This window comes from Canis aureus, chromosome 6 (assembly GCF_053574225.1).
Source record: "Canis aureus isolate CA01 chromosome 6, VMU_Caureus_v.1.0, whole genome shotgun sequence".
Taxonomy (NCBI): Eukaryota; Metazoa; Chordata; class Mammalia; order Carnivora; family Canidae; genus Canis; species Canis aureus.
The window spans coordinates 39934847-39959516 of NC_135616.1; the positions used below are offsets into that span (position 1 = coordinate 39934847).

The following is a 24670-nucleotide window of genomic DNA, read 5'->3' on the forward strand; positions in this document are numbered from 1 at the left end:
AAGGACCCCACCTTTATGACCCCATGTAACCTTAATTACTTCTTTAAAGGCCCTATCTCTCAATATAGTAACATTGGGGGTTAGGGCTTCAACATATGAAAGTTCCACACACTAGATGTCAAAGGCCATCCTCTCCACTCAAGGAGCTCACATCCTAAGGTAGGTAGGACCACAGAAGAGACTTGGCAATTCAAAGCAGTCCTGCCCAGAGCCATGTGCATCCTTGAGGATCTCAGGGGAGAGAGCCGTCTTCTGACTGGGGTGATGGGGGGTGGGGGGTGGAGGCTAAGAAGGGAGTGCAGTTTTAGGAGGCATTGTATTGGGCCATGATAAGAAGTTATGGGTGAATGTCTGTACTACCCAAAGCAATCTGTAGATTCAATACAATCTCTATCAAAATTCCAGTTGCATTTTTCACAGAAATAGAACAAACAATTTTAAAATTTGTATGGAATCGCAAAGACTCAGAATAGCCAAAATGATCTTGAGAAAGAATAAAGCTGTGGGCATCAGGCTTCCTGATTTCAAACTACATCACAGAACTATAGTAATCAAAACAGTATGGCATTGGTATGAAACAGACACAAAGATCAGTGAAATAGAAGAGAGAACCCAGAAATAAGCCCAAGCACTTATGGTCAAGTAATTTATGACAAAGGAGTCAAGAATATACATGGGGAAAGGGCAGTCCCTTTAATAAATGGTGTTGGGAGGGGATCCCTGGGTGGCTCAGTGGTTTGGAGCCTGCCTTTGACCCAGGGAGCCATCCTGGAGTCCCAGGATCGAGTCCCACGTTGGGCTCCCTGCATGGAGCCTGCTTCTCCCTCTGCCTGTGTCTCTGCCTCTTTCTCTCTCTCTATGTCTATCATAAAAAAAAAAAATGGTGTTGGGAAAATTGGACAGCCACATGCAAAAGAATGAGATCAGACCATGATCTCATGCCATAAACAAAAATTAACCCAAAATGGATTAAAGAGGGGCCCCCTGGGTGGCTCAGGAGGTTAAGACTTAAGATGAAAAGCATAGGACCTGAAAACATAAACCTCCTAGAAGAAACAGAAGTGATAAGCCCCTTGACATCAGTCTTGGTGACGACTTAATGGATTTCACACCAAAAATAGCAGCAACAACAGCAAAAATGAAAAAGTGGGATTCCATCAAACTCACAAGCTTCTGTACAGCAGGAAATCACCAACAAAATGAAAAGGTAACCTATCGAATGTGAGAACGTATTTGAAAATCCGTATCTCTGGTAAGGGATTACTATCCACAATATATAAAGAACTCCTAAAACTTAATAGCAAAACGCCAATCTGATTTAAAAATGGGCAGAGGATCTGGATAGAGATTTCCCCAAAGAAAACAGTTGGCCAAAGGGCACAGGACAGGGGGCTCCCCCTCACTAAGCTTCAGGGAATGCAAATCAAAACTACTCTCAGCAGGCAAGGAGGGGGCAGGTGGCTCTATACCCTGCACCAGGCATCAGGGGGAGCACTTCCAGGTATGCTTGGGCAGTGGACTTCCCACTTGACAGACGAGTTACTGAGGCTCAAGTAAGTTATCAGTAACTTGCTGGAGCAGACTAGTGTGTTTAGTTAACATTCAGTTCGGGTCTGGCTCCTGAAACGGTGTCCTCTCTCACCCTTTGCTGCTCTGTCCTGAAATCTCCCAGCACCTATTGAAAACCTGTTAGTGCTAGAGCGCCTGAGAGTTTAAAGGGCTACAGAGATAAGTAAGACCCAAGGGTAGGGGAGCTATACAGGTGAACCAACCCAGGTAATTGGGAATGCTAGGAATTAGCTAGGAGCCCAGGGTGAGGAGTGGGCCATTCGGCCTGGAGCCAGGTGGCATGAGGCCAAGAAAGCCTTCAGAGAGGGGGTGGTAGTTTAAGGGCTGAGAAGCTGATGGTCAGGATAAATGAGCAGGGATAAGTGGAGGAGGGTAGAGGAGCAGACAAGTGGCTGAGGATGTGGGGCTCAAAGCTGCCGGGTCCTTTGGGCACCAGTGAGTGTGAAGGGCAGAGAGCCCAAGAGACAAAGCCCAGGGGTGCCAGCTGGGGAGCTTTGTCCTCTCCTGGGCACTGGGGAGCCACGGGGAGCTTTCAGCAGGGAAGAGGTGAGGTGGGAGGCCCAGGGCTAGCGCTCACATGGCACCAGGTCCTTGTTTGCCCATGACTCCTGTCCTGGGGCCACTGTGATTTTTTGTGCAGTGCACTCCCCAAGGGTAGGGGCAGCTTTTACTGGTCGCTGTGACTCCTTTACCCATATTGGGACCAGCTCTCCTCAGGAGGTCAGTGTCCTTCTGTTGGGTGGTTTGGTGCCAGGGCCGGGTATTGTACCAGTCGCCCTCCTGCCTGTATGGACTCCTCCCTTGAAGCCCTCCCCGGACCCCCCAGGGTGTCGAGCGAACTTCGAGGAGGCTCTGACTTTGGATCTCAGCTCTGCCATTTATTAGCTGTGGACTTTGGGCAAATAATTTCACTCCCTTGGGCCTCAGTTCCCCGACCTGCCAAACATCAGCAGTAGATTGAAGCTCAGCAGCTCATCCCCTGTGTTAGAGCGCATGTCGTGTCCCGTGCACTCTAGGACCGATAATCAGTAAATAATCACCTAATGACCACGGCGGGGGTGGGGGTGGGGGTGGGCAGCCCCTCACGCCTTGTCTCCCAGCCCCCACCCTCTCCCTGTTTACTGCTGCCTCTGCTGTCAGGCCTTCAACTGCAAACCGCATTTCACAGCATTTCACAGACTCGGATGCTAGCAGGTCTCTAGGAGGTTCTGCTGGCAGGGAGGTCTGCTGGGGGGGACAGGCAGGGGTGGGGGGGTGGGGGGGACAGACGGTGAGTCCTTGCACTTCTGGTCTGCTTCCTGTCCATGTCACTCCCACCCTAGCTGAGCAGCGCTGTTCCCCCTCCCCCTTCTAGACTCTGACAACCCTAACCTCACCTGCTCATTCTCTCAGTCTAGAGGTGGGAGCTTCTTCCTGTGTTATCAGGGTTACTTGGTGTGTTCCCTTTTTGCTTCCGGCCCCCCATCCCTGGGAGGTCAACCCCTTATCTTCAGCGGTGTTTGTGGAAGTACACAGCCTGCTTTCTGTTTTCCCAGGGTGACTCCTGACACCAGCACCGCGGTTGTATAGCAGCAGGTGCAGAGTGCACTGTGGACGGTGCCAAGACCACGTAGGGCATGAAGAGGAGCCTCAGCCCACAGGTTGGGACAGGGGATGGGCCACAGTTGGATGCAGGTCCCAGGGGAGCATGGGCCAGGTGACAGGCGGCATGCTGGCAGAAAGGTGGAGTTTGTACTGGGCTGGGCACATCAGGATGCTGGAAAGGCAGGTTGCAGCCAGAAGTGGAAGGCTGCCATGCCAGGGAAGATGAGGTTTAGAGATAAAGATGGGGACCGAGAGGGACACCTGGGTGGCTCAGCGTCTGAGCATCTGCCTTTGGCTCAGGGCATGATCCTGGTCTGAGGATCAAGCCCCACATCGGGCTTCTGGTGAGGAGCCTGCTTCTCCCTCTGCCTATGTCTCTGCCTCTCTCTCTGTGTCTCTCGTGAATAAATACATAAAATCTTAAAAAAAAAAAAAAAGATGGGGACAGAGAGGATGATTGCTCTCTGTCCTTGGCAGGGTGGGGGTGGGAGAGGCTGGACCTGGCTGTGTGATGTTGGGCAGGTAATTTGGCCTCTCAGATCATGGATATCATCCCCTCTGAAGCATATTTTTAGTATTTTTTAAAAAAACATTTTATTTATTTATTTGCTTATTCATGAGAGACACAGTAAGAGAGGCAGAGACACAGGCAGAGGGAGAAGCAGGCTCCCTGCAGGGAGCCCGATGCAGGACTTGATCCCAGGACCCTAGGTTCCCGACCTAAGCTGAAGGCAGATGCTCAACTGCTGAACCACCCAGGTGCCCCTGAAGCAGATTTTTAAACACACACACACACACACACACACACACACACACACACTCTTTCTCTTTGGAAATAGAAAGTTCTTTGCCAGCATGAGGATTTATTGGTATTAGATACTGTTCTGAGTAAGTGGGGAAGAGCAGCTTTGGGTATTCCCCCGCCCCCCCCCCCATGGGTATTTCCAGGCTGGGAAAGAAAGGAAGGTGGGAAAGAAGGTGCGGCTGGCCCCAGGGGATATGGTGGCCCACACTCAGCCTGGGAGGACGGGTTAGACAGGTGTGGGAAGCCAAGGAGAGGGAAGGTCTGTGCACCTGTCTGGAAAGGGGCATGGGAGAGCAGGTGGAGAGTATCCTGTCTTGGTTGGGGAGGGAGGCGCCCTCACTTTATGTGGTCCCAAAGACACCACAAGTGGAGAGTTGTTGGCTTCCCTTGGGCTAGGCCTGGAGTTGCCCAGGATCTTCGAGAACTATCTGCTTTTCTCCATCTCCCTCCCAGTTCACATCTTTCCAGGTAGAAGACATCACGGGGTTACAGAAGCATGCTGTGTTCCTACATTCATGAAAACTGACCTCGGCCCTGCCCAGAACATGGAAGAAACAATGTTTGAGGAGAATTTGCATGGATCAGACTTTGTGGTACCCAAACAAGCAGAGAGAGGGTGAACCGGGGCCCTGCAGGTCTGACCTCGCCCATCCGAAGCCTCGGACCTCAGCCACCCACACCGGGAGGCTTCTCTTAAAAGGAGACTGTTTGTTTTTCACCATATAAATAATGTACGTTCTTTAACAAACATACTGAGAAGATAAGCAAACAGGAGACATGCCGTCCAAGTTCCCACCCCTTGGCTGTAGAGTTACACTTCCAGATAGTTTTCTGAGTTTGTACGTGTAAATGCAAAAAATAGGATTTGTATCATTTGTAGCCTGTTCTTGTCACTCTGCAGCTCACCGTGCCCGCCCTGCTCCACGGCACTAAACCCACTCCTGCAGCATCTTTCACATGATACCACAACGGCTTAACAAGGAGCATTTGTGTAGTGCTCTGCGGCTCACAGAGTGCTTGGCCTTCAAGATTTTATTTCAGCTCTTGACCTTCCTTCATGGGGGGTGGGGGGGCTCTCCCTTAGGTAAGGCAGTTTTCAAGAGAAGCCTCCTGCCTCCTCTGCCCCTCCCACCGACTTTCACCTTCCATCCTCCTGTGTGGGGGTTGATGCCGGCTGCCCCCTCCTGCCCCCCTCTATCTTCCTGCCTCACCAAGATGTGCGACATTTTGTGCCAAGTCTCTCCTTCCTCTGCCTCCCAGAGGGAAGAGGCCTGTCTCGTTTTTTTGAGAGTCCTTCTTTATAGTCTCAGGATTTCTTCCCCGCCGCCACCAAGTCTTCCATGGATCCTCCATCCGCCCTCTCTCCCCGCACCTCTGCCTTCCCTCTGGCAGTTCTGCACAAGGACCAGCTTGACACAACCTGGACAGGTGGGGACCCAGGGGGACCCAGGTGGCCCTCTATTTCTCCATCTCTGGTAGGGACCAAGCAGAAAGTCTCCCTGTTGTTGTTCACAAGTGGGCAGAGGAGGGAAGAGCTCGTGGGGCAGGCCCTGAGCTTTTCTGGCATGCATAGACCCGGTCTGGGCTCCCCTGAGTCTCTCCCCTCACCACCTCCTCACACTCCTCCTTTCCCATCCTGACATCTGACAAGGCCCTAGTGACTCAGAGTCTGAGCCTCCTGGAGGGTGTTGGTGGGGAGGGAGGCCGGAAGGGAAATCTTGTGGCCCTGAGAGCCACCACCCACCCCTTCTCTCCTAGGATCTCAGTCAGCACCTTTGTGCTGGGAAAGCCTCCCTGCTGCCCCTCCCCCAGCACTTTCTTCTCCCCTGGCCCCCTGTCTTCTCTTCCCTGCTGTGGTGGGAGTGAGGAATGTGGTGGGGGCCTCGCCCAAGAAGCCGAACTGGCCAGATGTCCTACCTTCCCAGGACCCGAATGGGAAACGCTCAGTATCCAATATTGGGGCTGCAGTGTCTGCCTCTGGCCAAGGTTCCAAGCAGGGGTTAATCTCCTGGCTTTGGAGAAGGGTGGATACCCCTGAGTTAGGGCAGGGTGCTCCCCTTGCTCCTCACCACACCCACTCTGAACTCCTGTCCCTTGGCCACAGCAAAGATGGTGGAACTCTTTGCCACGCAGCCCCTTTGAGACCCTACTTCTGTCAGGCATCAGGGGTAGCTGAAGATTTGTTCTCAAGCTCCTGACTATGCTCCCAGAGCTTCACCGAGAGCCTCCCCCTGGCCGTGCTCCCCGTACTCAACAAGATGCTCCCCCTGCTCATCTTTAGAGATTGAGCAGAGACAGCATTTTGAAGCCCTCTTTTCTTCAACTTTTGATCCCTTCCTTCAGCATCTCACATCTAGATGACCAGCACCTCTGGGGGCACAATATCCAGTACTGTGCAGGTAGGGGTGTGGGTGGCGGGAGAGGGCTTGACCCCACCACGCGAGTGCAGATGTGCCTGCGTGCGCTGTGCTGGGTGTGGGTCTCCCTCTGGGGCTCCTCTGTGGAGCATCCCTCCTTCTCCTCTGCTGGAGGCCTCAGGGACTAGCCAGTCAAGGAGAGAACCTCCCCCATTCCTTTTCCCTAAGCTGTGGTTCCATCAGCAACCATTAGGGGTCACTGTTGCTTCAGCCACTGATGGCAGGCAGGGGCAGGACTGTGGTCGGTGGGCCGGGGACCCTTGCTGCCCACCCTGACCCTGCCAGGGCGGTAGTACATGGGATGTAATCACTGTCACAGAGATAGTCTCACACAGGCTCGAGCCCACTCTGCTCAGGCCCCGTCTTCAGGACCGTGGTTTGCAGGGCAGGAGTGAGCAAGCACATTCAGAAGTGCAAATCTCCCCAGCCTCTGGTGTGTGGAGCGTGTGGAGTGTGTGGAGCACGAGAGCTTGGCCCCAAGGCTGGACACAGGAGACACTGGTACAGAATGCTGAGCCCTGCCCAGCCCCTTCTGCTGCCATCCTCCTCACCAGGATTTTATGTCCTTTATCTACAGTTCTCCTGAAATGCCCTGATGGCGAGGGCATAAGAGCCTGGAAATGAACTCCCCTGGGCTCTGCTGCATGCCTCTGGGGCATCTCTGTTCCTGGTAATCGAAGGGAGCCAGACGCACAGACTCTGCTCTGATGTGTGTTCCTGCCTTGGCCAGGGGCATCCAGCGCCAACTGGTCATTGGGTCCCTCCCCACCCCCTGTTCTGCCCACCTCATCTGTCCTATGAGACCCCAGGAAATGAAACGGGGTACCCAAAGATGAGGCATGGGGAACGGGTTGGGGTGAGGCTGGGGGCCAGATGCAAAGCTTCCCTGCTGGGCCCCACCACCTCTGACCACCCTAGCCCAGCTGCAGATAAAAGGGGGGCGGTCCTGCTTCCCTGCCATGGCGACCCTGGGACCCTGGCTGTTTGGGTCCTCACAGAGGTGGGGCTTGACAGCAGTGTATTTATCCTTGTCCCTGTCTCAGGGTCACCGTGTCAAGTCCCCAAAGAGGGAGGGAGGAAGTTCAGCCAGTGTTAACACCATATAGATGGAGAGATAATGGGCTGCCCTGGACCAGGGCACAAACAGACCTCAGCATTTATTGTGTCTTCTCCAGCCCTCCCGTGAGAGGCAGGGGTGGGGGGCAGGGCAGAAGGCAGGGAGGAAACAAGGCTCTTAAAGCCTCAATCATCCGAGGGTAGGAGGGAGGTCCAGAGGAAGGGCCTGGGAGAAGGGGTGAATCTGCACCAGGGGATGCCCCTGGGGACAAGGGAGGAGGAGCACCAAACATGGGGGGTCCCTGGGTATAGCAAAGGAGAGGAAGTAGTGAGGCAGGCCTCGGGGCCAGTTTGGGACGGTGCTCACCCAGGCCTCTGGATTCTCCCCACACCAACTGATGCATGAGGCAGGGGGGAGGAGGGGAGACACCAAGACGAGGGTAGTGGTGTGGACACCTCATCCCCAGCATCCCAAACATGGACAGGGAGGCTTCTAGGCCTGATGCAGGTTGCTCTTCTGGTTTCAAGTGTGTTGATGGCCCCAGACGTCCACAGGAGACCCAAAGCTGAGGATATGGTTCTCTGGACCCTGCCTTCTGGATAGGTGAGCCCCTCTTTCCAGTCTGAGTAGGGGCTCCTACTCAGGGCCTGGACCTCTGGTCCACTCCTCCTGCTGTGACCTCGCTCACTCTCTCGAAGAGAATTCACACTCCTGAGAAAATCCTTACAGTGAGTCTGCTCTGACCCCCCCCCCACACACACACACCCACCCCATCTTTCCTCTCCTGCTCTCTGGCCCAATCTGGTTCACCCCCCGGGGAGGCCAGACATCCTGGGAAAGGGTCCCCTCAGTGCCCTGGACCCCCATTTTGGGGCATGCAGTCTGAGGGAGCCCCTTCTGGGGTTGGTAGCGAGTTGGGTTTGGCATTAGGCAGCAGGGCCCCCTGGCTCCCCTGGCACTCTGGGCTGTAATAGAAGGAAAAGAGGCGGAAAGAGGGCCGCAGTTCCCCCCGAATGCTGTCCAGGATGTGGGTGAAGGTGGGCCGCAGGCGTGGGTTCTGCTGCCAGCAGCGGCTCATCAGTTCTTGCCTGGTGGGGTGGGGGCAGCATGAGAGGCCAGCTGGCACAAGGGGGACCCATGGGGGACTCCGTTGGGAGGGCCAAAGGGGGTAAATAGTTATAGTGGGGATTTAGAGGAGGAAGCCTCAGAGCTGGGGACCAGTGGACAGAGGAGGCAGGCCAGAATCATGGTGGCAGGGCAGGGTAGACAGAGCAGCGATGAGGGAGGGGTGGGGCAAGAGTGACTTACAGCTGAAGGGGACAGCTCTCCAGCTCCTCCAGGACCCCACCATCCATGACAAACTTGAGCACCTGCTCGTTGGATAAACCCTGGTAGGGCTGTTCAGCTAGGGTCACGATCTCCCAGAGCACCACCCCGAAGGACCTGGAGGACACGCAGAAGGGCCTAAGCCCAGCCAGCACCTTGCATGCTGCTCAGTGCACCCAGGCCTCTCCCCGGACCCCGCCTCCACATCCCCTGAGCCCTCCGCTCCAGCCAGGCCCCACCAAACATCCGAATGTGTGGTGAAGATTCCATCTTTGAGGGACTCGGGGGCCATCCAGCGCACGGGCAGCAGCCCTTTCCCGCCCTTGCGGTAATAGTCTGTCTCGTACACGTCTCGAGTCATCCCGAAGTCTGGAAAGTAAAGGTGGGCAGGTATGGGGCGGCAGGACCACACACCAGCCCCTGCCCCCGGGATACTTCTCCCAGCCCTCTCCTCCTTCCTGGCCTCCAAGAATCCCAGAGGTAAGGGCTCAAAGAACCTCAGAGATCACCCCACTATAACCCCTCTGGCCTTGGAAGAAGGCTGAGATCCAGGGTGGGGGCTGTCAGGGACAGAGCTGTGGGCCAGGCCTGGGTCTCCTAGCTTAGCTTAAGAAGAGTTGCTCTACTCCCCAGGCTGCCCCCCACCCGCCTGGCACCCTTGTACCCCCAATCTTTTTTTTTAAATCCTTTTTTTAAATTTATTTATTTATGATAGACAGAGAGAGAGAGAGAGAGGCAGAGAGAGAAGCAGGCTCCATGCCGGGACCCCGATGTGGGACTCGATTCTGGGTCTCCAGGATCGCGCCCTGGGCCAAAGGCAGGCGCCAAACCGCTGAGCCACCCAGGGATCCCCCTGTACCCCCAATCTTGACGGTGAAGTCCTGGGACACCATGCAGTTTCTGGCTGCCAGGTCTCGATGCACAAACTTGTTGGCAGCGAGGTAAGCCATGCCATCTGCAATCTCACCAGCCATCTGGATCATATCTCCCAGTGCTGGCCGTGGGAGCCCAGGGTTGTTCTAGAGCCAAGAGAGGGGGCTGGTGACAAGGGTACCTAGAGCTTGGACTCCTGCCCAGGGATCCCCCCTTCCAACTGTGCCCAAGTCTTCTCCAACTCCCTCAGCCCCTTTGCTCAGGGTACTCCTGGTCTCTACCTCTGCCTCAGGCCGCAGAGATCGAAGATGGCTCTTGAGGTCCCCACGAGTCATTAACTCCATGATGACCAGAGTTGGCTGGCCTTGAGACACAACACCCAGGAGACGTACCTGGGATGGACAAAGAGTCTGGTTGCAGGTCTACCCAGGTCCCCTTGACCAGCTGGCCAAAATGTTGACCTGCTGTGACCACAACCTGAGCCAGACACCAACCCGGACCCTAAACCCAACCATGGCCATAACCCTAATCCTGATCTAACAATGACCCTAACTCTAACCCATGACCTTGATCATAACTATCATTCCAATCTTCACGATTCCAATTCTGACCTTGAGCCTTATCATGATCCTAATAATGATCTGAACACTCAATATTGACCCCCACCCATGACTGATCTCAGCCCTAGCCATAATTCTACCATGGCCCCAGCATGACCTGGTTTTGACTCTAATCCTAACCATGAATTTTACCTCAATTAGGACCTTAACCATATTCCTAACCCTGACCTTGATGGTACCCTGATCTCATCCTTGGCCCTTTCCTTCTTATCATATGACTTTCATCCTAGTTATGACCCTACCTTGGCAATGTCCCCTAGCATCCCTTACCACATGGTGACACTTGAATGCCTTCATGACAGAAGCTTCCTTGAGGAACTCAATGCGTTCTCGTGGGCTGGCCAACTCATTCACTGTCTTCAGGGCCACGGGTGTGGACTCCTCTCCAGCCTCTAGTCCTTGTGCCAGGCCTTCATATACCATCCCAAAGGAGCCCTGGCCCAGCTCTCGGATTATGGAGATCTGCTCCCGAGGCACCTCCCACTCATCAGGGATGTACACTAAGAGGAGGTGGGGTCACCAGGAGAGAACACTGCTCTCTGCCACGCCCCAACCCATCTCTCTCCTCTTCAGAAGGGCTTGGGTCCCAAGGCTGTCTTCTCTAAGAATATCTCCTCCCCTTCTGTCCACACACCTGTCCACCCACTCCCAGACCTACTATCAGAGGCGCTGAAGTACTCCGGATTCACTGAGGCATAGAGGGTGCTGTTTCTGCAAGGGGAGGTGAGGAATTGTCCTCAGGAAGGAAGGAGCAATGTCAGAGGACAAGAAAGAGGGTACTGCAAGGGGGAGGGAAGTTACTGACCATACTCCCTCCCATCCCTGATCAGGATGACTTTCCAAGCTGGTCTTGGTCCTTGTCCTGGGATCTGGGATTGGACAGGCTGGTAATAGGGAGCACAGGAAGAGGGCAGTTCCTGCCTCCTCAGGTAGTCCTTAGAAGCCTGCCTCCTTTTCCCTCTTGTGTTCAGCCGCAGGGGCATCTGGCACCAACTATCCCAGGGCACACAGTGAGTCTCCTGTCTCTTCTCCCACTTTATTGACTGAGAACATGAGGACTAATAGTCCCAGTGTGCCTAGACTGGGGAGTCTCAGGAGGTGGGACCTCCACTGGTAAGGTAGGGGAAAAGTCCCGGCAAATGGGTGGAGTCGGTCACCTAGACTGAGAGGTGTGTCTCCTCCAAGCTGCCCCAGGGGATGAGTTATTGCTTCTAAGGAACATCCTCTGTGCTGTCTCATATACCACCCGCAGGTGGCACTGACCTTGTGAGAGGGCTGGGGGAGAAGGGGGTGGGAACCTGTGCATCGTCACCTCTTCCTGCCGTAGAAGAAACCGAGGGCAGCAAGAATGATGAACAGCATGAGCCCCACGGGGGTGACAGTGAGAAGGACGTGCAGCCCCCCGGAGTCTTCCTCCTCTGGTGGTCAGAGGGCAGCAGATGGTAGAGTCAAAGATGGAGAAGTCAGAGGGTAGAAGACAATTCTGTTTTCACCGGGGAAGTGAGAACAGGGGAGGAATGGGGGTGGAGTGGCCACCCGGTTTCTGTGGTTTCCACCACAGGCAATGTGGCTGGGGCCCCAGCTGGGACTATGGGAGCGCAGGTCTGGGACAGAGGCCATGTCTACCTGGGCCTGGGACGTAGAAAGCGATACTTTCTGTCCAGGAGCCGTTGCCAGCCAGCGAGGTTGCCCGAACTCTGGCGGAGTAGTTTCCAGGGGGCAGCAGGGCCAGCTGGACACCCCCAAATTTGGCATATCGTAGGCGGGACACACATAGCACTGTGGCCTCCTGGGGGCAATACAGAAGAGCTGGCTGGGAAGAGGATGGAGGCACTACTTGGGTCCAGGTTTGGGGGTCCTCCTGGGGTACCTACCTCTCCCAAGCGGCGGTACTTGATTTCATACTTGAGGATGAGTCCGTTGGGGTCAGGTGGCTCCAGCCAGCGCAGGAGGACACTGCTTTTGCTGGCTGCCTCCCAGGCCACCTTCCCTGGGATGCCATCAGCTTCTCCTGTGGGAGAGGGCATCAGCCAGCCCAACCCCACTGTTTCAAAGTCAGGATCAAACGCAAGGGGGCTAAACGGGGGAGGGGGTGTCCAGGAAGCTCGGGACTTATGGGAACTGGGAGGAGAGCCAGGCTGTGGACTGATCCAGAGGTCCCACTTGCTAGTTGGAGCATTAAGTGGGTAGAGTTCTTGAGCCGGTGGCACGAGCGGGGACACCTACTGTGCGGCATGGTGCGCGCGAAGACGAACGTGGCCGCGCTGCAGCCCACGGTGTGAGCCGCGTGGTTGCAGGCGTGGATGTCGATACGATATTCCGTAAAGTGGCGCAGACCACTCAACACTGCTCGCTCCCGGGGCACTTTGTCCTCCTGGATCTCGAAATCCGAGCTGTTGCCCCCAAGCCGGAGCGCCCCGGCCGCCCGGCGGTGCCTCCCCGCATGTCTGGGGAGTGCGCGAGTCAGACGCACGGCCGCGCCCCGGCCCCCCTCCCCCCGCCCTCAGTCCCGCCCGGCTCACCTTTGAGGGCTCTTATTGACCGACGTCACCTTCCAGGGGGACCTGGGGAGACCGAGGAGGGCCGGCTCAGGCCCCGCCCCATCCCCCTGCCCAGCGAGACCCGCCCCTCCCCTCCCCCCGAGCGCGCCCTGCCCCCGGATCCCGCCGCACTTGGGGATGGTGATGGCGTTGTGCAGGAAGTTTTCGAACTTCTTCTGGAACGAGGCCTCTTGCGCCTCCAGCGGCGGCAGGACCTGCCCAGGCGGTGGGTGCTGGCAAGGGCAGCAGCCCGGCTCCATCTCGGCTTCGAGTTCACCGTCCTCGCGGTCGAAGCGCGGGTCGTTGTTGCTGGTGGGCAGCCGCAGGCCTGGCGCGGCGCGGGGAGAGACCCGGTCAGACGCTGGTACAGCGCCCCGGGCCAGCGCCCCCGACCCTCAGGCCCGGGCTGCTCCCCGCGCACCGCGGTGGCAGTAGTCGTTGAGATAGAGGTCGCCGTCCTCCGCCAGACGCTGCCACAGCACCAGGTAGTAGGTGATGTTCCCGTTGCGCTGAATCGGTGGCTTCCAGCGCACGAGCAGGTGGGACGAGGAATTGGACGTGGAGATGACGTCCTGGGGCACAGTGGGCGCTGGGGAAGTAAGTAGGGTGTGGCTGAGGGGAGGTGGATCCCCCTTTCAAGTCCTGTCCAGTAATGGGCTCCTCTTTGAGGTCCAAGCATCCCTGACCCTCAACCTCCCCTTCCTGGAACTCAGAATCCTGGCCCTCCTATCATGTTCCTCCAAGGCCCTTGAATTGGCTCAAGTCCCCCTGCACAACCCACCCACAGCTTCCCTAGGACCTAGGCGAATGCCCCCTGTTCTTTCTAGGACTCAAGCATCTGGCTTCCCAATCTCCAGGGGCCAGGTGTTCAGCAACCCAGCTTCTCTATTTTGGGTGCTGGGTTCCCTCATTCTCATTAGGACTTGGGCATCTAGCTCCCACCCCCTTCAGAGTCTTCAGCCTACCCGCAGGCAGGGTTCGGAGGTAGACGATGGGGCTCTGGGCTCCTTGGTGGGGGCTGTCCTCAGCAGTGGTCAGTGTGATGGCCCGTACAAACACTGCATATTGTGTCCAGGGCTTGAGGGGTGCTAGAGTTACCCCGGGTTCTTGGGTGCGGCTTAAGGGCAGCTCCACATCCAGCAGGTTCCAGCTCTGGGTTCCACAGGCATCTGGACCTGTGTGCTCTGTGGCATTCTGGAATGGGCTGCAAACCATATCCCTGGAGCTGAGGGGAGCCCCACCCCGGTTTCTAGCAACCCCTCCTCTCTGAGACTGTCATTATCATTCTTTTTCCAGTATGCATGAAGGCATCCTGCTTTTGGGGAGCACTCACTCACTGAGTATGCTCAGAGCTGGGATTGAGACAGGACCCACAGCATGTCTGAGTGAGCATAGCTACAGCCAGGCTGCAAGGCAGTGATGCTAGGGGAACTTCCTGAATGACCCCTAAGATTCTCTATCTTTTGAGCCCAGAGGCAGGTGGATATAGTTGTGTGGATTGTGAGTTGCACAAGCCAGGCAGGGGATGCACACTGCCAGCCCATGTTAGTGCTCCTCAAAGTGTGGTCCATCGACCAGAAGATTCAGGATTACCTGTGAGCTTGTTAGAAATGCAGATTCACAGGCTCTCCAGGACTAACTGAATCAGAATCTATGAGGGTGGGACCCAAGAATTTGTAGTTAGCAAACCCTCTAGCTTCCCATGCTGGAGACCTGCACCTACCATTGAAGCTCAGGAGAGCCTTGGCCATTGAGCCGGCCTCCCACCATTGACTTCTCCCTTTCCTCCCATGCCAGGCCCCTGTGCTAGTGGGAAACTAATACCTCTCAGTTTTAGTTCACAGGAATGCTTCCAAGCCAGGTGGCTCCCATCTTCTGTCTACCAGGACGGGAGTACTCCTTACTGCTGCACTCCCAGCTTGCCATCCCAAGCCCACCTCTCCTCTGAGAATTTTAGTTTTGATTCCTAGCCATGCTTTTGGAGAAATCTTTCCTGTGGTCTAACCACTATCCCTCCTGCTATGGTCAGTACGCTTTCTCCAAAGAAAAGAGCAGCCCTTTGTCCTTGGCTGTTGCTGCTGACTCCCCTCCTCAGACTTTAATGAAATGCTGGCAGAGCTACGGATAAAACCGGCCAAATTAGTGGGTACTCCCCAAACCGCTGCTGGGGCAGGAGCGTGTGGTCAGTACGGAACATTAGCATAGTGAATTGAAGTTTAATTATCCAAGCCTTCCCAGGAGGGCGCCTCTCTTGATCTCTCAGAAGTTCTGACCTTCCATTTCACTGGTGAGGTGAAACTGAGGCACGGAGAGGTGAATAAAGTGAGGGGAGAGCCAGACATGGGCCCTACAAGGGAGTGAGACTTCGGGGTCCCCGCTTCTTGCTTCTCTACAGCCTCGCTGCACCCTGCTCTCACCCGAACGCTTTTGGGAACAGACTGGCCTGGTTGGTTCCGACCCCGCCCCAGCATGTCCTGGCCCGGCTCCAAGGGGGCTCTGGCCCCGCCCCCGCCCCACGTGGTTCTGGCCCCGCCCCGCCCGCCCTGGCCCCGCCCCGGCACTCACGACTCCTTGTAGTACACGATGAAGCTGAGCAGGTCCCGAGCCTCCAGCGGCTCGTAGCGCTCCCAGCGCAGCAAGATGCTGTCAGCTTGCGTCACGTTGGACACGAAGCGCAGGGTGCGAGTTTGGCCTGGGCGGGGCGGGGGGCCAACACCTACTGTCAGCCGCCTTCGTCTCCGCCTGAGTCGCCTACTCCCGCGTCTCCACTCTGACCCCGCGGGTGCCACTCCCCACGCGGCCTCGTTAGAGAACCTATCACGTTGTCCCCGTCAAATGTCCCCTCCCGCCCCGGTGCGTGTCGGAGGTCTTTCAGTGTGCGCGCCTGGGGATTCTGGGCGTCCCGTCTCCGGGGTTGGGGCATTGGGCCTTACAGGCGGCGCGGTCTCCGTTGGTGCGGGGGTTGATCTCAGCCTTGTTTTGCCGTCCCCGCGTGCCGGTCACCTCTTCCAGGCGGTAGATGTGCTCCAAGCAGAGGCGAGGGTTGAAAGCGAAGTATATCTTGCCCACGGGAATGGTGAGCCCCGCAGCCACCCAGGCCCCCAGCTGCTGTAGGTTCTGGTTGTCCAGCACATACAGGGTGTAGTTCCTGGGGGAGGTCGAGGCGCCGTGTGCTGCAGGGAGGTGGGGGCGAGGGGTGGGGAACAGGGGTGCCCCATGGGTCCCTCCTAGAGAGGCTGTGCTGGGAGCACAGAGGAGGAGGGCACTCAGCCTGGGGCTGTGCTTCTCCAGCTGGAGTGTGGGCACCCCTAGGGGTCCATGTTAGTTTGGGGGAGACATGAGAAACCACTTGGCTGGTTGGTCATTAAGAAAATTCTCTGGGGGCACCTGGGTGGCTCAGTCCATTGAGCACCCTCTTGATTTTGGCTCAGGTCATGATCTCCGGGTCCTGAGATCAAGCCCCACCTCAGGCTCCAAGTGTGAAGCCTGCTAAAGATTCTCTCCCTCTGTTCCCTCCCCCACACTCAAATAAACAAATAAATAAATAACTCTGTATTTTGAAAATCCTAGCTGGTACAGATAGGTCTTGACTGGTAGGTGGCAGGGATAGGTTTCAGACCCAGGCCATCTTGCTCTGCAGCTGAGAGTATCACAGAACATAGCCAACCCATGCGCAGTTTGATGTCACCATAACTTGTATAGTGTACACTGTGTTCCGGCACTGTTTTAAGTGCTTTACACATAACAATGTAAGTAATATTCACGACAGTCTTAAGAAATAAGTACTGTTATGTGAATCCCATTTCACAGATGAGAAAATTGAGGACAAGAGAAGTTAAGTTAACCTACCCAGTGTCACACAAATAGCACACAGCAGAGCTGATTCCAGAGCCCATGCTCTTTCCCCCTGTTGTGGGAGTGTTAGGAAGGAAATGTGATAGAGGGAGCTGGTCAGAGGCTGTTTCTGCCCCTTACCCATCCACCATGGCGTCCCCTCGGATGAGTTTGAGGTTCTTGAAAAAGCCCAGGGACACGAGGGCAAAGGAGTGCTTGATCTTGAGGAAGCCAGTGATGGTCTCTATCAGCCCCAGGCTCTGTTGCAGCTCCAGCTCTAGGTTGTCTGGAAATGGGGAAGACAGGGCTGGAGCAGGGTGGGGAAAGTGATGGAACTGTATGTATGGCCGCCAGGGGTGAGGGGGTAGGGGGAAGGTGCTGACTAGGGGTGCCAGGAGGGGGACCCTCAGGACTGGGACCCGGGGTGATGGAAAGCAGTGCTTTAGCTGGGTCACTGTAGGGGGCATGACCAGGAGGAGAGGTGTGGGCCCGAGGAAGGTACTGACAGCCCTGGCGGAGGTTGATGATGAGGCTCCCCTCCACGTGGGTGCAGCCCGCCAGGTCCTGTGCCGCCTGCGTGGAGTCGATGGTCTTGGTACCCACCTTGCACTCTTTGGGGCACAGCCCCTCACACTTGTGGCAGAACATGCTAGCAGGGGCAAGTGGAGGATGTGGAATGAGCCCTGGACCAGTGTGGACCTCCTCACTGATCCAAGAGTGCCCCCATCCCCTGACACTCACCTGCTGCCGTTGCGGGTGAAGCCCGGAGGGCACTGGGCCAGGCAGCTGCCCTCGTGGATGCCAAAGATGGAGGTGCGGCCGGGCACAGAGCGCAGGCTGGCACAGCGCTTTGCCGTGACACAGCGCCAGGACTCGTGCTGGTAGGTGCCTGGAGGGCAGGCCCGGTGGCAGGCACCCTGGAAGTAGAGGTGGCGACAGGCGACGCAGGCGCGGGGGTCTTCCGGCCGGCTGCAGCCCCCCAGGCATTCAATGTGGCAGCACTCACCCCCAGCTGTGCAGGCCAGCCCATGGGGGCAGGGACACACTGTGGACAGAGTGCTTGGTTAGGCCTCCCCCACTGGTTCTGGCGCCACCCCCTCCCCCTGGGATAGCATTATTAGTCTGCATCCAAATTCCTCCAACTCAAATGACAATGGTTACTGGCCCCCTTTTCCTCAGATGAAGCTCTTGAGGACAAGGACCATGATTCCGCTCTGTGGCTTCCCCTCTCCCACAGCGCCTGGTCAGGGTTGTCAGAGCTCAGGACAGAGAAGTGACCTTGTCCAGCAGGGCTGCCTCTACCCAGCCTACTGTCTCGTCTAGGCCTGGTGCACAGATCCTCCCTGGGCATGGTGCCAGGGGGGACCTGCCAGCTTCTCCTGGGCAGTGAGGCCTGCGGCCAGTGGACCTGGGAGTGTTGCAGTGAGGGGGCGCCACTGGTCATTTCACCCATGCCCTGCCCATGCCTCTACCCTCTTCAGCTCTGTGCCCTGGGCAGGAGGTGGCCCCAAGCAGCAGTGCGTGGGTTTGGGGCCGGTGGCAGCCCAACATCTGTGGGAGTAGGGCATATGGTAGAGGTCAGCCAGGGCGTGTTGACACTGTACATGAGAAAGGACGCGCAGCCACTGTGTTTACAGCCAACAGGTAGGCATGGGGAGATGGGGCCTAGCAGATACAGCAGGGATCTGGTTACCCTTTGCCCTGCTGCCCAGGCTTTGGGGCAAAGGAGCCCTGGATTGGGGACCCCAGATCTGCTCCTAGCCTCTGGAAGATCTTCCTTTTCTCTCCGTAACTTCTGCTTCCTCCTCTTGCTATTCCTTCCTTACATTGCTTCCCTCCTTTGCTCTGCTTCCTTCCTTCTGTTTTCTCTCCATGTGCCTGGCTTCCTAAAGAAGATCCCACCTGTTCTGTCCTTCCTGGGTCACTCCTCCTCTCCTTTCCTACCCAGCTCCTGTCCCCCCCGCCCCACCCCTGCCCCCCCCCGCCCCACCCCTGCCCCATGACAATACTGCTAGCCTGCCTGGGGTCACCTGGAACCTAGAACCCCTACCAGGGCCCAGGCACTGCTCTGGTGATTACAGGACAGCTCATTGCTCATAACAACCCTGTGATTATTCTACAGTTGAGGGAACAGACACAGATACACTACATGAACAAAGCCAGTAGAGTAGTAGAGCTGACACTGGGGCCCAGGCTGTCTGGCTTTGTACTTAACTGCTGCCCCATTGGGTTCCTGTGCCTTGGCCCTGGGGCCAGCCCTGCCCACCCTGCACCTGTCCTTTCCCCTTTCCCTGACTCCCAAATGCTGTCCTGCCCAGTCCCTTGACAGCCTTCGGCTAACTCAGTTATTGAACTTTTCTGACCTTCTGTTCCCTCAAGTGCAAGATGGGAACAGAGAGAGGACCTGTCTCACAGGACCAGTGAGGATTAAGGGCTGCAGGGTGGTGGGGACCCATGCCATCCTATGGCCGCCCAGCCCTCCCTCCCACCCCCTGCTCCTGGTGCCACCCGCGTGTGTTCTGGGTTGGTGCCTACCTCTCTGGCAGTGGCTGGAGGTCCAGCATCTGTAGTCGGTGTGCCCACTGAAGGTGGTCCTGGCGCAGGGCTGGCCGGTGGCACCCAGCACGCCAGGGCACACGTCGGCACACTCCTCACGCAGCTTGTTGCCCACGATGTGGTTGGCGCTGGGCGAGGGCTGCAGCAGCCCCCAGTCGATGGTGGAGAGATGACAGAGCTCCTGGTTCTTCTCCACCCGCACGGCCCCACGCAGCACGGCCCCCAGCGCCGGCAGCCCCACGTCCCGCAGGTGCGGCATCTCGTAGACCACCAGCGCATAACCCAGGAAGAGGCGGGCGCCACGCACGACCGCGAGGTTGGGGAAGAGGTCCCGCAGGCTCTCCAGGCCGTACACGCGGAAGAGCAGCAGGTAGTCAGTGACCTGAGTGAGGCGCGGGAAGCTGAGGCCGCGGAAGTCCTCGCCCGTGGCCGTGAACATGAGCAGGATCTGCAGATGGCCCTCCACCACGCTGCAGTTCTCCAGCCGGCGCAGCTCCGCCACCTCTGAGCGGATGTCCAGGCTGGGGCACACTGGGGGCACAGGTCAGAGGCAGCCATCAGCACGCCGTGGGCTGAGCACCCGGTCCTGCCCTGGCAGCTTTGGAGGAGGGGGACCCTGCTTGGGAGCAGAGCTCTATTGTGGCCTCCTCCCTGGGTCTCCGAGGCTCGAGGCTTGTGGCAGCTTGAAGGTTGGACGTGGGCAAACGTGAGCTCCCCTTCCCTCCCCAGCCTGCCTCACTCCTCAGGGCATTGCCACTTCATTCCTCTGAATCCAGAGTCTCCTTCGACTCCCGTCCTCTGCTCCCCACCCTGTGGGCTCAACCTTTAAATGACAGCATATCCAACCACTTGTTACTACCTTTGCAGCTGGCACCATCCCTTTCTCCTGGGTAAACAGCAGTGGCTTCCTTGATGGTCCCCCCACTTCCACCCTTGTCCCCCCGCCCCCGTCTGCTCTGCACTGTAGAGCCAAGGGGATCTTCTCAAAACAGGATGGTTCTTTGTCCTCCACCCCATGGTGGCCCCCATCTCACTGACTGACTAACTGAAAGCTCAAGTCCTTACCTCAGCTGGCAAGGCCTCTACAGCTTCTCTGACCCCATGCCCCCTCCCTCTCTTCAGCCACACTGACTTTTTTGCTGTTCCTCAAACAAGCCAGCCAAGCTTCTGCTCTGGGGTCTTTGCACCTTCTGTTTCTTCTGGCCAGAACACTGTTCCCTCTAAAGGTTCCTCACCTCCTTTAAGTCTCCGCAGATGTCCCCTCCTCAATGAGGTCATCTCTGACCCCTCCTTTTAAACACTTCCAACCCCCCTCCCTACTTAATTTTTCTGCTTAAATCTTAACACTGGCTAATATATAATTGACTTATTTTGTTTACTGGAAGCTCCAGAAGGGCAGGTATCTTTGTATAACTCATTGCTATATCTTTGGTGCCTGGTATAGTGCCTGGCACAAAATTGGTGCTCTGTCCATACTTCATGAACAAATGAATGAGTTCTGAAGCTGAAAAGCAGAGCTTCATACACCCCACTTCCCTCCTCGGCCTGAGGGAGCTAGATGCCTGGTCACAGGCTCAGCTCTTGTCCCAAAACCGCAGGTCAAGCCCACCTTCCCTGATCCTCTGACCTGAATTGATCACTTCCCCTTTGGAGTAGGCAGCACTTGCTCTAGCACCCACAACCGCCATCTACATTTTTGTCATCCTCTAGGGAGTGGATCTCTGGAGGGCTAGGCCTTTGCTGGTCAGCACTGTCCCTGCGTGGTGCTCACAGCTCAGAGCTGGACCCACCAGGCACTCAGGGACTGTGTTTTGTGTGTTTTTTTTTTTTTTTTTTTTTTTTTTAGGGACTGTGGGTTGAATTGATGGACATTTGGTTTCCAAGTCCACGTGTCTCCTGGGGACCAGGGTGTGTCTGGCTTCTCTTCCTGAGGCCCCTAGGACCAGTCCCCTAAGTGGGCTAGGTACCTGGTCCATGCACTCTCACTTTGCTCCCGTCGATACCTTCCTTCCATGGCAGAAGACTCAAGTCTGAATTCTTCAGCTGGCCACTCAAGCCCTCTAGGCTCTCTAGCTCCTGCTTCCTGCCTGGCCCTCGGCATCTCCCACAGACCAAGGCCCAGTCCCTGGGCCTTACATCATATCTTCTCCCTGTTGTGAATGGTCCCTGTGCTTGGCTCTGCCCTGTTAGTGTGTGTGTGTGTGTGTGTGTGTGTGTGTCTGAGCAAGCACATACACAAAAAGTGCAAGACAGGATGAGAAAACACTTGTAGCCCTCCAGGCAAAGGCCAATCAGGCTCTACAAGGCGCCCACATGCCACTTCCCATCATGCCCCTGCCTCTCTAGGGCTCCCCTGATGGGAGTCATTTGGAAAAACAAATCCACGACCTTCACAGATTAACCCTTGCTTGCCTCCCCTCAGGACATGGCCCTGTGCATAGCACTGGGAACGGAACATCTGGGTTCCCTGAGCAAACAACCACACGCCAGCCCCTACCCCATCCCAGGGATGTGCTTCCCTCCTGACAACGGTGCTCCTGGCTGGCATCTGCCTTGGCACAGCAGTGGAAAAGAGCAGGGGAGAACAGGAGGGGCTGGTCCTTGCATGCAATGCCGTCCTGACTGGGACTCTTCAGGGGACCCACCACCCCCACCCCAACCCATTTGCATCTTCCCTCTGTCTCTGTAGGAAGGGGAGACTTAGACCTGCTCCAGGAAGCCCTGAGTCTGAGGGGTCCCAGGACCCCTCAGGTGGGCACAGAGCACTGGAACCCTGAGCGGCCTCAGTCTGGCAGGGAATGGTGGCATTGGGGAAAGGCATGCTTTTAATCCTTCTCCTTTTGAAACCTGCATGCTCAGCTTCTGCCCCCACCCAGGCTCTCCGAACACCTACAAGGGCCACTTGGTCTTTATGGTCCTCCCCTTCCAGACTCTGCTCTTGGGAAGTGTTGGCCCACAGCACTAATGAAAAGCAGCCCCCATTCCCAGTGGATGGGCCCTAGGTATGTATGAGGGCTAGGGGATAAGGCCCTGGGGCCAGCGCCAGGGACCCCAGGCCAGCTTTCCCTCCCGACCTTTTGGACCTCAGTTCCTTGTCTGCATAATGGGTTCAGTTACCTCATGATGTCCAGTTATCAGCTACCCATCCCATCCCTGTGCCCGTTGAATTCAGTCGCTCTAGAAATGACTCCCAAGATGCTCCCCCTTGTGCCATTCTCATTGAGGCTTACTGGGATCACGGTTCCACAAGCAGGAATGGAGGACATCTGTTCATCCCTCTGTGTCAAGGCCCCTCTCACATTGCAGGGAACTGAGAGGAAGCCATGTTTATCTGGGGAGCTGACTGACCTTGCTGGTGGGAAGTCCTTCCAAGAGCTAACCCCAGTCTTTATGTTACAAGGAGGTAAACACATGTGTTCTGTCTAGACACTCAGTTGTTTGGCTTCGCAGCTGGCTGGGGGATGTGGGAGGGTGAAGATGGGGCTCCCGGAGACAGTGTTGGGGGACTCACCCTCTAGTGTGTCCAGGCCAAATCCCAAGGAGAGGAGGATCACCAGCAGGCATGCGACCCATGGGCACAGACTGGGCACTGCCATTGTCCCGGTTCTGACTTCTGCAGATGGCTCCAGGGAGGAGCAGGGTCTGGCAGGCCCTGAGGGCCACAGAGATGTGGGCTTCAGCAGGGAGGGAAGGGTAGGGGCCCACCGAGGGAGCATCCCACACAGAGATACAGCAGGAGACACAAAGACAGTGACAGGCGGTGCAGATAGAGACTCAGTCTGAGCTCAGAGACAGAGGGATTAGCACGGAGATGGAGATGCTGAGGGCAGCAGAGGAGGCGCAGAGAGGCCTCCAGAGGGAGGAAGGCAGCAGGGGTGCGCAGCAAAAGGCAGTCCAGGAGGCCTACCAACCCGGAGCAAGCGCAGCACAGAAGCCTGCCCTGGAGAGCTGCGAGGACTGGCGGGGAGAGAGAGCGTCCCCGACCCACACCCGCAGCCGCCGGGGGCCCAGAGTCGGGAGGGGCAGGGGGGCCTCCTCCGGCTATCTCCGGGGCATGGGAGCCGCGCCCAGCTCCCGCCCTCCCTGCCCCAGGGCCAAGCGGATTGGCTTGCTGGAACCTCCGGCTCTCTCTGCCCTTCCCGCCAAGCCAAAATATTTAGCCTGACAACTGAGGGGGGACAGGTCTGTTGGGGAAATAAGGCCAAAATACAGGGGGATGGTTGGCCGGGACCGAGCTCTCCCATTGCCCCTGCGGACTCACTCACGTGGGGCCGCGCTGCCAGCGGAGGGGGGGGGCGGGGTGGAGGGGGAGTTCTGCAGTCCCGGAGCCTTGACACCTGCTGGGTGGCTCTGGCAGCCGGGACCCGGCGGAGCGAGCCTGCGGAAACCCGGCGGGAGCGCGAGCCGCGTCCTGAGCATGCAAGCCGTTCTCCTGCCGGAGCCCCTCGCAGCCCCCGAGGCTGCCACTCCGCTTTCGCGCGAGGCTCCATCCCAGCCAAGTCCCTCGCCACAACCGAGATCCTGTGGGCCCGCTTCTGTCCGGTCGCCTTCCCAAGCCCGCTGCCGTCGGTCTGTCCGTCCCTGTCTCGGAGCTGGAGGACGGCCTGCGCTGGGAGCCTGGCGAAGGGCCAGCCGCGCCTCTCGCCCTCCGAGGGCTTGCTTCGCGCTCTCCCTGCGGCCCTGCTCTCCCTGCCCGAGTCCCTCCTCCCGGACCCTCTTGCTCGCCCTTACCGGCCCTCCCCGCTTGAGACCGGCGGGCTCCTTCGGCCACCGAGGCCCGCGAGGCGGGAGGCGCTGGGGATCCCGGGGCTTTCCGGGTGCGCGGCCCTCGAGGGCCGACGGGTCCCCAGCTCCACCCGCGGGCGGCTCCCGGGTCCGAGGAGCTAAGAGAAGATCTATTAATTTCTCCGTGCAGAAATCGATGCTCTTGTCAGGGCGGCGATCGATGCCAGCCCAGCCCGGCGGGACCCCACCCGGCCCGGGCCCGGCGCTGGCCGGCTGGGGTCAGGGCGGGTCGCTGGGGCCGGGGACGCCTCTCGGTGGGGTTGCAGACCGCGCCCCCCCGCCCTGGAGCTCGCACCTCTGCGCGCCGGCCTCCAGCGCCACCCTGTGGTCTCTCCCGAAAGCGGGCGTCCGGCTCCCTAGGCTCCCTTCCTGGGCTGTTTCGGGGCGACACATTACCTCGGCTGTGCCTTCTTTCCCCAGATCCTGCGTTCGGTCCTTTTGGGATCCCTTGCCCTTTCTTCCTACGGTTAGAGAGTGTTGCACCTCATTTACCCCAAGTGACATCGTACACTGCCCCCGGGGCGCGCACCGTGAGGAGGGAGCTCTGAGGGCGGGGGTGGGGGATGGGGGGCGGTGGACGATGGTGGGGGACCGGGCTGGCTGGGACGACCCCGACGGTAACCTTGCCCCTGCCCTGTCATCTCCCCGCCCCCTAAGGGCAGCATAGGCTGGGAGAAATAACGGATCAACTTCTCAGCCGCAGT

The 24670-nt window shown here is 57.4% G+C and overlaps 1 protein-coding gene across 2 annotated transcripts; it reads right to left on the reverse strand.

The window, feature by feature from the left end:
• Window positions 1–7495: 7495 nt before the first annotated feature.
• Window positions 7496–23208, reverse strand: INSRR (insulin receptor related receptor). 2 transcript variants are annotated; one of them, XM_077901157.1, is made up of 23 exons: window positions 23093–23208; window positions 22693–22833; window positions 19161–19712; window positions 17367–17670; window positions 17132–17274; window positions 16767–16911; window positions 15725–15939; window positions 15357–15483; window positions 13757–13995; window positions 13213–13380; window positions 12924–13119; window positions 12774–12815; window positions 12478–12698; window positions 12126–12262; window positions 11878–12040; window positions 11564–11669; window positions 10910–10962; window positions 10522–10751; window positions 9913–10023; window positions 9618–9777; window positions 8998–9127; window positions 8741–8875; window positions 7496–8143 (listed from the first exon to the last, which is right to left on the reverse strand). In XM_077901157.1, exons 2-23 carry the CDS (start codon window positions 22775–22777, stop codon window positions 7795–7797), a joined length of 4011 nt encoding a protein of 1336 aa, XP_077757283.1. In that variant the 5' UTR covers window positions 22778–22833; window positions 23093–23208; the 3' UTR covers window positions 7496–7794. The 2 variants fall into 2 exon arrangements, with proteins under 2 accessions (XP_077757283.1, XP_077757284.1); XM_077901158.1 differs by having other exon boundaries at window positions 8001–8520.
• Window positions 23209–24670: the final 1462 nt, after the last annotated feature.